Source organism: Melanostigma gelatinosum (genome assembly GCF_949748355.1).
Source record: "Melanostigma gelatinosum genome assembly, chromosome: 18".
NCBI lineage: Eukaryota > Metazoa > Chordata > Actinopteri > Perciformes > Zoarcidae > Melanostigma > Melanostigma gelatinosum.
In genome coordinates this window covers 16,246,932-16,261,243 of record NC_136651.1, presented here as the reverse complement: position 1 = coordinate 16,261,243, position 14,312 = coordinate 16,246,932, and the positions used below count along the sequence as shown (strand labels likewise).

General features: G+C 44.4%; 1 protein-coding gene across 1 annotated transcript; it reads left to right on the top strand.

Annotated features, from left to right (window-relative positions):
- Positions 1 to 127: 127 nt before the first annotated feature.
- On the top strand, positions 128 to 14,034 carry mamdc4 (MAM domain containing 4; the record flags this gene model as incomplete). Its single annotated transcript, XM_079289422.1, has 28 exons — positions 128 to 179; positions 1,741 to 1,833; positions 2,225 to 2,392; positions 2,535 to 2,660; positions 3,128 to 3,361; positions 3,478 to 3,603; positions 4,335 to 4,490; positions 4,587 to 4,690; positions 4,840 to 4,995; positions 5,565 to 5,655; positions 5,779 to 5,892; positions 6,317 to 6,409; positions 6,498 to 6,635; positions 6,742 to 6,881; positions 7,223 to 7,331; positions 7,426 to 7,530; positions 8,254 to 8,388; positions 8,995 to 9,122; positions 9,268 to 9,484; positions 9,586 to 9,723; positions 9,808 to 9,935; positions 10,175 to 10,265; positions 10,709 to 10,858; positions 11,095 to 11,220; positions 11,317 to 11,438; positions 11,638 to 11,737; positions 12,166 to 12,356; positions 13,948 to 14,034. 28 exons carry the CDS (start codon positions 128 to 130, stop codon positions 14,032 to 14,034), a joined length of 3,618 nt encoding a protein of 1,205 aa, XP_079145548.1.
- Between the last annotated feature and the right edge of the window lie 278 nt (positions 14,035 to 14,312).

The following is a 14,312-nucleotide window of genomic DNA, read 5'->3' as shown; positions in this document are numbered from 1 at the left end:
TGGGAGACTTTAACGTCCGGACGTTATCTCTTAAGAGGCGGAGAAGAGGTCACAGTCAGCCAATAAAGACTCTCCGGCTTGCGTTCGCAGCTCCAGACCGATCAGGTGGGAGAGAGGAAAACGGAAGATGTTGCCCTGGAGGAGCTCAGCCCTCACTCTGCTGCTGACGCTGCAGTTTGGTAAGAACACACTCAGCCAGACTCTATTCAAACAGTGAGGGATTTTAAATGTAGAAATGCTGCTGCTGGTGGATACACGTGGCTCGTGGCATCGTATAGCTCTGTAAAGTAGTGTTTGACATCAGATGTGATGGCTCCTTCTGGAACGAACCACCGACCATACCGTTCACAAGGATAAACCGTCCTGCTCAAGCCACAAAAGAGTTCATGAAAAGTATCGTTTCACCAGCTGTCATACAACTCGTATACACCGAGCTTTAGCTTCCATTTAGAACACTGAGGTCAGGACCTCTGGTGGATATATATCAGTATTCATCATGACACATCAGTGTGACTACAGGTAAGCAAACGACAAATTAATAAGACGTTTGTTTTTAAACATTAGGCTAACAGGAAACTTTTTTTTTGGACACTTTATTTTGTATTGTGTTGCACTACTTGTGCTACTTGTGATTCATGTTGTTGACATAATGTGTTCGTGCAGCATTCATTTACATACATTGTGTTTCTTTACTTGTTTTCACATACAAAGGACAAACACAGTTAAGACGTTTCCTCTCAACCCGTCTTGTGCTCACGAACAACAGATATTGATTATACAGTAAATATATACACTGTGTTGAGTACACATGTTCAAATGTGGATGGTTTACGGTCTCGCAATGAGTGTATTTTTTGTTTAGAAAGAAAATAAAACTATGTATCGATGTAAAACGGCAGGCATATAACCCAAACTATGATGTTAATTATTTTAAAACAGTTGAGATTGGATTGGATAAATATTTAGCAACACAACATCAGACCTTCATTACTTGATCATTCTGTCTTCATGTTGGAAAGAAACAGCTTCAACATTGAAAAATACATTTTCTAATTAATTTAATTGGTCTACCAGAGACCTTTGGATGAACAGGAGGATTGTTGCTGGCGATGACCTGATTGCGTCTCTGGCCTTTGAGCCTGTTGCCATCAGCTGTGCCATAAATCTGTGACAGTAACGAGTCCTGATAAGACTTTGTGTTACCTGTGAGATTTTATACAGTATTTAAGTGCAACTACTTGTACTGTTCAGCTACTTAAGGTATTACAACAATGGGAGAGGAATATATTGTGACGTTTCACACTTAGAAGAGCTTAGATTCAAAAGACGAGATAAGTTGAGTCCGGCGGTTCATTTTCCACCTTGAGATCGGCAGTTGACAAAACAATCTCCACTCAAGGACCCACTTACGAGCTTGTTCTGGAGCTTTCAACCTCATCGCTCGGTCTTCGTCAGCAGACAATGTTTGCGTTTTGGTTCTCGGAATAATGCAACGTTCTTGTGCTGATGAAGACAGTGTGACGCGGTCGAAAGCTTCAGAACACGCGAGTAAGTAGACCTTGATGGAAGATTATTTTTCCATACAAGATCTGCAATAGTTATAGACGGGTTACACTTCAACACATTCATCTGTTTCATCACACACTGAAAGGCACCAATGTTCCGAATAAGAACATTTGCATCCGATATTTGCGTGTGTTGTGTGGGGAACGCTGCCTGATGTTGTTATCTTGCCTCACAGCGGCTGGCTCTCGGGCGTGTGTATGCCAGACTCCTGGATGTAAATGTGACTTTGTGTGCGACTGTGTTGACTGCAGCGATGAGCAAGACTGTGGTAAGTCCGAATACTGTTCTTCAAATGTGATATCGCATGCTCAGAACCTGCTCCGAACTGATTTCTCAGTTGTTTATTGTAACTATACTCTCATCTTTGCTCACCGAGGGGGCGTTGTATTTACAGGGGCCCGCAACTGATTGACATTCAATATTCATGAATAATTGCACTGTCATGTGTCAAAATGGAAGTCCGGCAGTCAGAAAGAACTTTATTTAGAGTGATACCTAGGGAAGATGTCTGAACACTGTTAGTATGCTTATTAGTGCTTGTATCATTAGCAGAAACTTCACAGAATATGATCAGTTTTCACTTTATCCCTGTTTAGATCTGCGTGTAGTATTTTAATACAGTCCACCGGTGAGCCATAGTTCCTTTTCCACCTCTCAAGGCTACAGCGGCAGAGGGTTCAAATGTGACTTTGAGGGAGCAGGGAGCTGTGGATGGACTGACCGGTCCTCGAATGCATCAGAGTACGGCTGGGAGAGACGTCAGAGAGGAGTGGAGACCCTGCTCGACGGCGGGCCGTCCTCTGACTACTCCACCGGGACGGCTACAGGTGTGGTTTCATACTCGTCCCTTTTTCTATTTTGTCTTTCTGTCCTCATGTTGTCCATGCAACAAGCATTTTGAGGTAATACTATGAGGTATCAGAAGTCTGATGATCAGACCCTGCACTTTTTATATTCCCTCTCGCACAGGTTGGTTCATGGGGGTGAGCGCCGTGACGGCAGGGTTTCTCAGCACTGCGGATTTAATCTCCCCAGAGATGAAACAGTCCTCACCAACCTGCCGCCTCCGTCTCAGATACTTCCTGTGGGACTCAGGTAACGACTGGTAATCACAACGGGCCGTACGTTCAAACTGCAAGCTTCTCTTGTATCTTAAAACACAACCTTACAGACCGAATTTCATATTATTTTCCACTACTTCTTTGAGAATTTCTATGTATTTAATGAGTATTTGTTTTCACATATCCCTGCTTGTAATCAGAATACTTTATTGATAAAGGTGGGAAGTTAGTATATTAAAGAAATATAAGAAATTAAATAAAGGACCATGTGAAATACAATGTGAATGATGTACACAATGCTACAATATATAACACAAGTATGAATACACAAGTATAAATGCTGTATCAATGGAAGTATTGCGCAGTTGAATTATTGCACATTTTAAACATTATTGCACGTAATTTATGTTTTGTAATTGTCTCATAATTGTATTGATTCTCCAGCTGTAGTCTTTTTGAAGGTATTAGTAGACAGTTATTGTTGTTATTGTTGTGTATTAGGTCACACGGGTCTGGGCTCCACGCCCCTGTGGGCGTCCATCCTTCGCCAGGACTCTCGAGAGGCCGTCGTGTGGCGTCCCGAGGCCTCCAGCGTCCGTGGCTGGAGGGAGGCCACCGTCTTTCTGGGCCGCATTCCAACAGGCTTCCAAATCAGTCTGCGCTCGCGGCGCTCCGGGGGGCGAAGAGGAGACGTGGCGGTGGACCAGATGGAGTTTCTGGACTGCGCTCTGCCCCGTGAGTCCCTCAAAATACACCATCAGCAGTTAATTGTAATGGATCTGTAAATTGATCAGTTACAGTTGCTGAACCACGATGAGCATAATGATTTTTATCTCTCGCTACGTCATCAGTCCCGCTCCCTGCCGAAGAGTGTCTCCCAGTGATGAAGGCGTGTAGGCGGGGGGGCTGCGTGGAGCAGCGACAGCTCTGTGACGGCAGCGACGACTGCGGTGACGGGACTGATGAGGAGAACTGTGGTGAGAAATATTACAGCACAGAGCTCTGACACCACGGGACAGTACATCTGTTTGGAATTTGTCCAGACACGGATGACTCAATGTACAAATGACAAAGTACAAAAAACTCTGTGATAAGAGATTAGAGGGGCAGTTCAACCAGCAATAAAAAAAGAAAATTCGTACACTTTGTGGTGTTGGATGACCTCTGCAAATTTCACCGGACTACTTTCTAGTGAAATTCCCGATGAAAACGTTTTACTGGGATATTGTTTATGGGAAGACAGTCTTTCAAATGTCATTTTTCATGTTTTTTAGCTCCACAAATACAACTCCCTTCACCTCCATTGTATTTGGTTGAAGGCAGAAGTCTTCAAAATCTGGGACATAAAAAAATAAAGTATTTACATTGCTCAATATGACAAAGACGTGAGGAGAACGTGCTTTTGTGGGAAAACAAACCTGAGAAAAATTAAAAGTTAAAGTCCACCTACTCGCGTTTTCCACACCACATTGTCTTGCTGTGAAATGTATTCTGTGATATTCTTGTAAAGTACCTACTGTCCCAGACTTTTTCCCAAATTCCCGGCAGAATTTATTGAATTTCCCCAACGCTGTCTGTATGGAATACACTTTTCAAAGCTCCACAACGTTGCTGATATTCAGTGAGAAGAGGCAACTTTTCCGTACAATCCACACCGTACATTCAACCCCGTGCATGTACACATTCAGTGTGTTTATTGTGTCTCCAGATGGATACCGGGCGTGTGACTTCGAGGAGGGCTCTTGTGATTGGGACCTGAGTTCACTGTCCAAACTGAGATGGGTCAGGACCAATCAGGAGAACATCTCCGTCACGGATCCTCTGAAGGGACCAGGCAGGGATCACTCCAACAACAGCGCAACAGGTATCATAGTCTGACGATGTCAATATGTTCAGATGTTGTTTTTAAACATAAGAAATAATTATATGTAAATACAGGATATCACCATTATCATTGCAGGTCACTTCCTTTATGTCACTGTCCCTGATGGTGGTCTAACACATGACTGGGCTGCGTTCCAAAGTCCCCGCCTCGAGCCCACCAACAGTTCACATCCTTGCAAGGTGAGTCCCAAACCCATCCCCTCTTCAGTCAGAGAGGTTTTGATTTTACTCTTGTGCTTCAATTTTCACAGGGATTTCCTCACAGTCTGACATTTTTGATAAAAAAAAGAAGATATTTCCGACCAGTTCTCTGTCTCTGCTCGCTGTAGATGGTGATGTACACTCACCAGTTTGGGCCGAGGTCCGGCGGTCTGACGGTGCTGGTGGCAGATAGTAAGATCTACCCGGTGTGGGAGAGGGGCGGCGCTCTGGGCGATGTCTGGGTGAAGGCAGAGGTGGAGATTGTCACCCACTCCATTTTTCAAGTGAGTACTTCACCTGAGTTTGTAGCCATTATATTGATGCGAGCTGCAGCCGATAAACAGAGGTGCTGAAGATACGCTAACAAACCTGATTCACATATTTGTTTTGTTTTTTTATCACAAGTGTAAATGGAATTTTAATTGAAACATGTAAGAGAAAAGTGATCTTTTGCACACATATTAGCAGAAGAGAATTAGCAATGAGCCATGCTGATAAAAAACCAGCCCAATATTCAAGAAAATAAAAGGTAGAAATATAAAATAGAAGTTTTTAGGTATGGTTGTTGTATCAATAAAAGCAAAACACAACAAAGTGCAATACAAACAGTTGTTTATCGCAATGCATGTTCATGGGAATTTGGTTCCAAAGTAAATTTACTTTTAAGAGAATTTTTAAATCAGTCCTTGAATGACAAATCCTGATCAATATAGAAATGAGGGCCTTTAGTTTTCAGATATATTTTAAAGAGCAATTGTTTTCACCAAATGGGTAAATGACACTTCAAAGCTGTAGTCTTAAAGGAAATTGTTATTGCTATACATACATTTGCCTCCATTTTCTGTCATTATAGATCGTAATAATGGCGGCAGTCAGGGACTTTGCGTATGGAGGCATCGCTGTCGACAGCATTGTGTTGTCTCCTGAATGCCGCTTGTCATCTGGTAATCTTTGTAACTTAGTCTTTTTTTTTTGAAGAAAAAAAAGATTCCACATCTGCAAAGAATGAGAGCAAACACTCTCTGCGGTGTGATGAATCTGCCATCTCACATTCTCCTCTCCAACAGCCAATGGTACCGAGGCAAGTTTCCCTCCATCTCCTAAAGACCCGTGTGCTGAACCAGACCAGATGTGTGATTTCCATCGAGACTGTGCCGGAGCAGAGGATGAAGACAAATGTGGTGAGTCTATTCCTTCTCTTTATTCTGCCTCACTTTTATCGACAGGACTACAGAAGTTTAAAAGAAATTACGATCGTTATTAGAGCCCCCCCCCCCCCCCCCAATTGAACAAATTACCAAATATGAAAACAATCGTTTTGTGTATGTGTGAAGCGGACAGTGTGCTTATGGTTCAGCATAGCTGGTCAATAGACAGATGGGCTTCATGAGTCATTGGTTTCAATAATTGGAACGCAAATAACAGTTTTTGTGTCTTGGCAAAAACAACCTGTAATAGCTGTCCTTAAAGGGAAACTTGGCAGGTAGATTAACCCTCATTTATTCTTTTTTGTGTTAATATCCTGAAGCCTGTCTTTTATATCTCTTTTATGTCTCATGCACTGAGCTTTGTGTGATCTCATGTCTCCACGAATCCTTTCTGCAGGGGACTTCTCTTACACTGAGGGCAGCTCAGGTTGGACTGACGCCAGCATTGGGAGTCAAGGTTGGCTGCTACACGCAAATGTCACATCCGAAGGTACAACTCACATCACTGTTTACTAACATTAAGTGGATAAAAATCATATATATAATGATATAATGTTTGTTTCTTTCATATTGCTTAGAGATGTACCTGTACGTATCCGAGGCCCCAGGCCAGCTGCTGACCGAGGCCCAGACACGGACCCCCCTCCTGGGCCCCTCCGGCCCTGCCTGCACCCTGAGTTTTGACTTTGCTCTAACGGGGAGTCTAGAACACGTTGGTAACTAAATGAACTTATTATCCCACACGTCTTCTTTTCACTTCTTACCTCGGGTCACACGACTGGGATCTTTTGACATGACTCTGTTTACGTGTCTCCGCTGCAGGTGAGCTGTCCGTCAGGGTGATCGACAGTTTGCTGGGCACGCGGCCTAAGCTGTGGGAGTTCAGAGGGAAGACTGGAACGGGGGAGAGGGTGTGGCAACATGTCAAGCTGCCTATTGGAGTCAGAAAAGATCGCTTCCAGGTCAGCTTCATTTTCTCAGGGATGCTATAATTGTCATTATTTCATTTAAGATGTTTGCATGGAAGATGAGATTTGACAGAAATGAATGTCTGGTCTCAGAAATGACTGGAGGTCAAGCTTTTAAGGAAAAGAAAAGACAGGTTGTCTGAAAACATTTAGAGCTGTAGACGTTTGATGAATGTCCACAAAGCCTTGACCTTCAATCTAAATCGAATCCATCTAAATACAACAGTTGCACCTTGTGGAACTGGTGAAAAATCTACTTTACTTGAAGTTAAAGTTAAAATTTGTGAATTTCACTCATCAGGGCTCTTTTGTTGTCCTTGTTTTATCTTTGCCAGCTGGCCTTCGAAGCTCGTGCTGTGAAACTTCCTCCAAGCGCCAACATTGAAGTGAAAAACGTTCGCTTTGTCAGCTGTCATGCTGATTATTTCCCATCCTCTCCAACAGGTAACTTAAAACGATCTTCAGTATACACACATGACGTTGCGTAATGCAGACTTTACGACGTTACCCGGAAATGTCTCATTGCGTTTGTGTTCAGGGCTGTCGTGTAACTTTGAGGTTGGACTGTGTGGATGGTATCAGGACAACAGTGACAACTTTGACTGGGCGGTGGTGGATGGGATGGACCACACCATCGGGATCGGTAAGCTCTTAAAATCATAAAAATACGGATATACAGTGTATTCTTTAGGAGGGAGTGTCTCAGACACGCCTCCATCCTTCCTGGACGTCACTGGTAGAAAACATCATATGGAATACATAGGAGGATATTGTGTCATCATGGTTTGGAGCAGTTATAATAACATGAATATTCTTCTTTCTCATTATCCTCATATATGCATATAGTTTGATATAAAGAGTATTCATATTCACAGTGTTTCATAGTTTCTTTTCTGAGAACATTTAACCCTCAAAACTACTAAAACCTCAAATGACTTCCATGTTCACGAGCGTGACATTCTTGTAACTGACATTTGGGATGTTATTCTAGTCCCAGCATAGCCTCGAGGCTAAAAGCTATTATTAAGATAATTTTCATACCGGTTGTCACTCTGTATCCGGGTACAGAAAGTGACAACACTGTGAAAACAAAACAGCACTCAGTTCTGTTGAAGAAACTCCAGTTCTTGTCGTTGTGTTCAACAGAAAATACCAAACCAGTTTAAATGTGCGATCGAAATGAATAATAAATTGCTGTTTTTGATCGAGCTAAAGTGAACAGATCTTTCTCTATTTGTGGTGAATGTGTTGAACTTAGTATGTAGCTCATTCATTGCATCACTCATAAGACAACACAGTATGACTGCAGTGTATAAAGTGCCACTGCTGTGCTTCCTTTCCCGCCCGCCTCTCTGTTGACCTCCAGGCAGAAGTCTCGTCGTGGACATGTGGAGCCCTTCTCTGCGCGGTGCGTTCGGACGCTTAGTTTCATTCCCACAGTTACCAATTCCTTCAGATCACTGCCTGTCCTTCTTCTACAAACTCTACGGGCCGAACACAGGTGAGGACAAGACTGACTGGAATGTCAAAGAAGCATCTCTTTCTCTGAGCTCTGGGGGGGGGGGGGGAAACAGATGATTTACCTTTCCCTTTACCTGAAGTTAAAGGGAAAACTCGCCACCTTTTGATGGATGTCCAATCATTGTTGAGGGTAAATGTAGTCCATTGAAGCAATGAATTCCTCAGAGAGGCTGAGGCTGCAGCTCCACGAGCCGTGCAAGAGGATAAGGCCGGTGGGGACCCTCCAGGCATCAGAAGCTCACATGCAGTGCATCATGGTACATGTAGGCTCTGCCAGCCTGAGTCTGCGAGTAGGAGAACTGAGCTCTATCTGTCAATGTAGCACGCAGTGAGGAATTCCATCAACCACTTTTACCATCAACATTGATTGCAGGGCCACAGAAAAGGTGTTGACTTTTCCCTTTTAATAATTTATTGCACAGGATCTAGTCTTAAAAGTCTGCCTCTTAGGATAGTTTTGGCGTTGTGTTAGATGTTGGTTTGAAATGAAATATTACCAACTTGCCCCAGAAACAATCAGATAATTGGATCATAGCTTAATCTTCTCACACTTACTGCCCCGTCCTCCCCGTCTGGTCCCGTCCAGGTACTCTGAATGTGAAGCTGTTGGATAACTACGGTTATGAGGTCGTCCTCTGGACCCGCAGTGCAGCTCACGGCAACGTGTGGCACGAGGCGCACTGCCCGGTGCCGCACCAGCTCACTAACTTCCGGGTATGAAATGACTGCAGTCAGCCTGAAATGCAATGTCACAGATCTGTCACATAAAAAAGAAAAACAGTGACAATAAAAAGGGGAAAATGGTGCCAAAATTAATATTTTCCTTTCCAACTCACCCTCTCCGACCTTTCGCCTGCAGCTGATGTTTGAAGCAGCCCGCTCTGGTTTTGACGGGCGCGTGGCCATTGACGATGTGGCGTTCGTGGACCGTCCGTGCACCGTGCAGAGGATGTGTTCCTTTGAAGGCCAGCGGTGTGGATACAGCAGCTCCGGTAAAGTTGACTGGCTTCACCGCTGCGGACGCACCGCCACGGGGACCGGACCCGAGACCGACCACACGCTGGGGACTGAACTGGGTGAGAGAGAATCCCATTGAACGACAGTAATATTTGAATGTACACGCAGAGAACTGAGTGACAGTGAATTGTGATCTTCCTCTGCCTGTTGGGTGGCTCAGGTTTCTACATGTTGGTTAACACCGGGGTGGGCTTCCTTCCGTCGGGTGCCACGTCAGCCCTCACCTCCCCTGTTCGCCAAGGAACTGCCAAGACCGAGTGCGTCCATTTCTGGTATCACATGGGCGGAGTGAATCCTGGTGAGACACAGTCACACAATGAAACTCACACGCACACGCAAACATGACAAGAAACCCCACAACAGAACTCTGTGTACTTTGCAGGTTCTCTGACGTTGTATATGAAGCCGGTGAAGGGAGAAAGAGTGAAGATCTTCTCTCACAGTCTGAACCAGGGAGATGTCTGGCGCCAAGGCAACGGCAACATCTCCAGTGCCCTTGTGGACTGGCAGGTACATTGTGGAGACTGGAGAGGGCCGCAGGAGCAATTATAGACTTTTAAATAGGAAAAGTATTACGTACAAACTGTTGAAACTGTCTTAAAATCAGATATCATTGAATGTTCCATTTCTCCAGCAGCATTTAAGCCAGCAGCTTTAGAAAGTTGGGATCGTATAAAAGGTCCGTTACCTTTTAATATGATGTCGTGTTTGACGTTTTAACGAAGATGATGCTTTGTTCTGCTCTGCAGCTGGAGTTTGAGGTGGTCGGAGCCGGAGGCAAAGACACTCACGTTGCAGTTGATGACATCACCCTTTCAGCTCGCCCATGTGAAGACCAAGGTTTGTATCGGCGTCAGCGAAATCAAAAGAACTCTTGAGCCACAAAATGATCCTTTATTAATCACCCTGTGTTACCTTGGATTCTTGAAGAATTCTTTTTCTTGCATGACTCAACGTTGAATAAAGAATCCAAAAACGGAGAAAAATGTCTCGAACAATTGGAGTAAATGGGGGCCGCATTCAACAACAGCAAAACTATATGAAAACATCTATTTACTCTCACACAACTAGTGCAGCATGATGCCACTCTAATTGATCCAGTTGTATGCTCACTACTTCCCAAACACATCCGTCTTCGCTAAAACCTCGCTGTCAAAAACACTTCCAAATAAAAGAGTCTCACGCTTGTGCAGGCGCGCTGCTCGTCCTTGGGAGTCGTGTTGATGCATAATGGGCTTTTTAAAGGAGCAATCCACCAATTTATTTATTTTTTCATATCTCAGGGTCTAAGTGCAGTCTGGAGAGAGGGATGTGTAGCTGGAGCAACACTCAAAACGTCAAAGTGGACAAACTGGACTGGGAGCTGACGAGTCCGGAGGCAGAGAGCCACTACCCCACCCCGAATGAGGACCACAGTCTGGGCACAGAGAAAGGTAAACCAGACACAGAGACAGAGCGACTTTGACTGTGCACGTTGTGGCAAAACCTACATACGGTCATGCGTTTCAACAGAGATATTCGCACTGAGAGTCAGGAAGCAGTGAGAACAACACTTTGATCATTTTTAACACAAATGTTACGTATGTGTCCATTTGTCTGTTTTTTTGCTTTTATCCGACGACATGTACCGAAGTGTGAAACAACCTACCTTCCCTTTCCTCTCCGCCAGGTCACTTCCTGTTCTTTCCAAGCAGCAACCGGACGGCAGCCTCTGAAAATGCTCAGTTGCTGAGCCCTCACCTGCCCCCGACCAAGGGCACCTGCTTGAAGTTCTGGGCCTACAAGCCACACTCGTGTAAGGATGGATGTTATCGTGAAAGCCTGTCTGATGTAGTCTGGATGTGTGTGATGCACTTCCATCTTTTTGAACTTATATTTCTCACACATGCAGCGGACAGCCAGCTGAGGGTGTGGCGGTTATCTGAAGGTAGTCGCCATCAGCTGCTGGTGAGTGAACTGGGAGCGCCGTGGAAACGCTTTGACGTCAACATCACGTCGACTGAGGAATACCAGGTCAGACTCTCACTTGCCAGAAGATAAATATACTGTGTCTAATCTAGATACCAATATCGTGCTTTAACTCTATGTAGCGTACTGTATGCAAGCTTATCCACAGCTCAACGGTGCATTCAAGTTTTGCACTTTACTAAATGTGTTGCACAGGACTGACGGGCCGCTCTCTCTGCTGTCGTCTTGTCTTTGTTGTCTACAGATTGTGCTTGAAGGAATCAAAGGCACATCGGGCGTTGTGGCTCTGGATGACATCGAGTACACCGTCGGAGTCAACTGCGCTAACGAAATCACAGATGCAAGTAAGAAGGGCCAGTGGTTTTGAATGTTTTCCAGACCATTAACTGCTAACTTCATGCGTGCAAAGTTATCTGTTCTTTCGTTCTCGATTTAATCCGCTCAAAGATTTGAAATGTAATGTTTCCTTTCACCTGCGCCAAGACTGCAGATGGATATTCGCTCGAAGCTAAATCTGGTAGAAAGCATCTTTTCTCTTTTTTGAGATTAATGTCATGTAATTTCACAAACTACACTAAAATATTCACTTGGGATTAGGAAATTGGCTTTTAAAAATGTTCAGCACTAAAGGAATTTGTCTAATTGCCAGCAGTTTTGTCAACTGACCTAAAATGCAAACACCAGCAGTGCAGCCCTTTGACTGACTTCCTGTCGTCCTCAACACAATCATCTCGTAGAACCGGAAGCTAAATGTTGTCCACCTTCCCCGTAGCCTCACCAAAGCGGGACAACGCCGGCGGGATCGCAGCGTCCGTCATCGTGGTCCTGCTGCTGATCGGCACGTTGATCGCCCTGCTGATTTACTACCTGCGAACCGGACAGATGGTCCAGCCCGTGACCGGTCCGTCATCTTCCTCAGCTAGTGCTGGCTTCAGAAATGAATCGTACGCACCAGACCTCTCAGTGAGTTAATCTGACACCCACACCTTTGACAAACATCCAGTCAAATTAGTTTCATGAGTATTAAATGGCCATTTGTAGCATTTATAGCTCTTCTATCTTACATTGTCAAAAAACATTGTCACGTGGTAAGTGAGTTAGCGTTGACTTTGGATGATGAGAAGTTAAGCTAGCATGCTAGGCTATCTACCCAAAATGCTCCAGACAATTTTTTTTAAATATATGTTGAACAACAATGAGGAGGTATAAGCTAGCTAGCAGCATCTTTTTGCAGAACTGCTTGTGTCGCCCTTAAGTGACACACACACACGCACACACGCGCACACACACACACACTCTAACACAGCCCACATACTGAAACACCGATGAAGGCCGAATCGCTGAAGCTGCCTCAGATCGGATGGAGCCCTCGAGGGTCACAGCTCTCTGCCTGTGGACAGACTGATGGAAGTCAGAAGGAGAACGTCTACGGTGCCGTGGACAGATATTAGTTTCCCTGTCTTTGAATCGAGACTGGGCATAACCCTCGGTTGGCAGAAATGGTTGCATGGAGATTTGGGATACATTTTGGATGTGTAAGAAAGCATGAACTGGGAGCATAGAGCTGGAAAAGACGTGAGTTTACCTGGCAAAGAGAGTCTGATGAAAGACACTATCAAGGTGCATTTTGGGAGAGGAAAAATAAAAAATATCTCTGCCTCAATCTGTCTCTCACAAGCCTTCCAACCCAACATTATAGAAAGTTGTGGAATGCCCCTTTGAAGAGAAAGGACAAAGAAAAGAATGATGTGAAAATAATTTTTTTTTTAAAAAGGTGTTAGAGAAAGTTGACATGTAACGCTGCAGTTTGGAAAAAATCTGTACGACGGATGTATTCTTACAACTGTCCTCCGCTTTGAAACAGGATGTAATTGACCTCTGATGATGAATTGATTAAAGTTGAGCATTTAAACATTGTCAGTGTGCCTTGAGTGTAAATTGGTTTCTGGGGAATTAAACGACTGCATGAGCTAAATATTATGTCAGAATCTCATTGCTATTTGTCAGTGATGGGTTCTATAAAGTAATAATTTGAATGTGTCAGCTCACAATTATTGCAAAACTATTTTATCAATGCCAATCAACAACAAATGTATGAGAATTTTGATAACTATAACTGCTTAACCAATAATTACCAAACGTTTTCTTATGTCCCCTGAAATCTCTTTCATTATACTATACTCTGCATTTAGATACTTTATAAATGTAAGATATTGATCTATCTTATATTCATACAGTATCTATTTTATTCATCAGTCGGTGAAATGCATCGGTAACTATGAATCGATAATGCACAGCATCAGTGGTCGCATCCAGGGTACAGAGGATGAATGGTAACCTATGTATGGCAATCGCGCGTGCTCCTGCGTGGTATAGCTCCCTGCATTGCTCCGCTGTGGTCAAATGCCTCGTTCATCTTTAGGAAGAGGGGATGACGACATCTTGTCCTTAGCAACGGTCGCGTCTCTACGGCAACATCCTCCGATGTCCCCATATCTGCTGTTGTCACCGTGACTCTCATCTCAAAAACTTCCGCTTTCTCTCGGATGAACAGCTGATTTTGGGGGATGGCGTGTTGACACGGGTGGAGTGCGAGCGCCCGCCGCAGCAGCCGTTCCTGTCTTGCGCCTTGAGTCCCTAAAGTTGGTGTGTACACGGGTCAACTTGGCCACGAGGACCCTCTCCTCCTCCTCATCATCATCACTATCATTGATCATCCCTAATCAGCACAGGACTACAAGCCCAGATACTGTTTGTTGTCATCTGAACCGTTTTTATTTGCACCGACCGGCTCTCATCCAGCGGCACGTGCGGCTGAATGGATCCCGCCGTTCTCATCTTCCTGCTGTACGTGATGATCGCGCACGAGCTGGTCTGCGGCTGGATGCAGTACCGGAGACAGAGCGCCAAGCCCCGAAG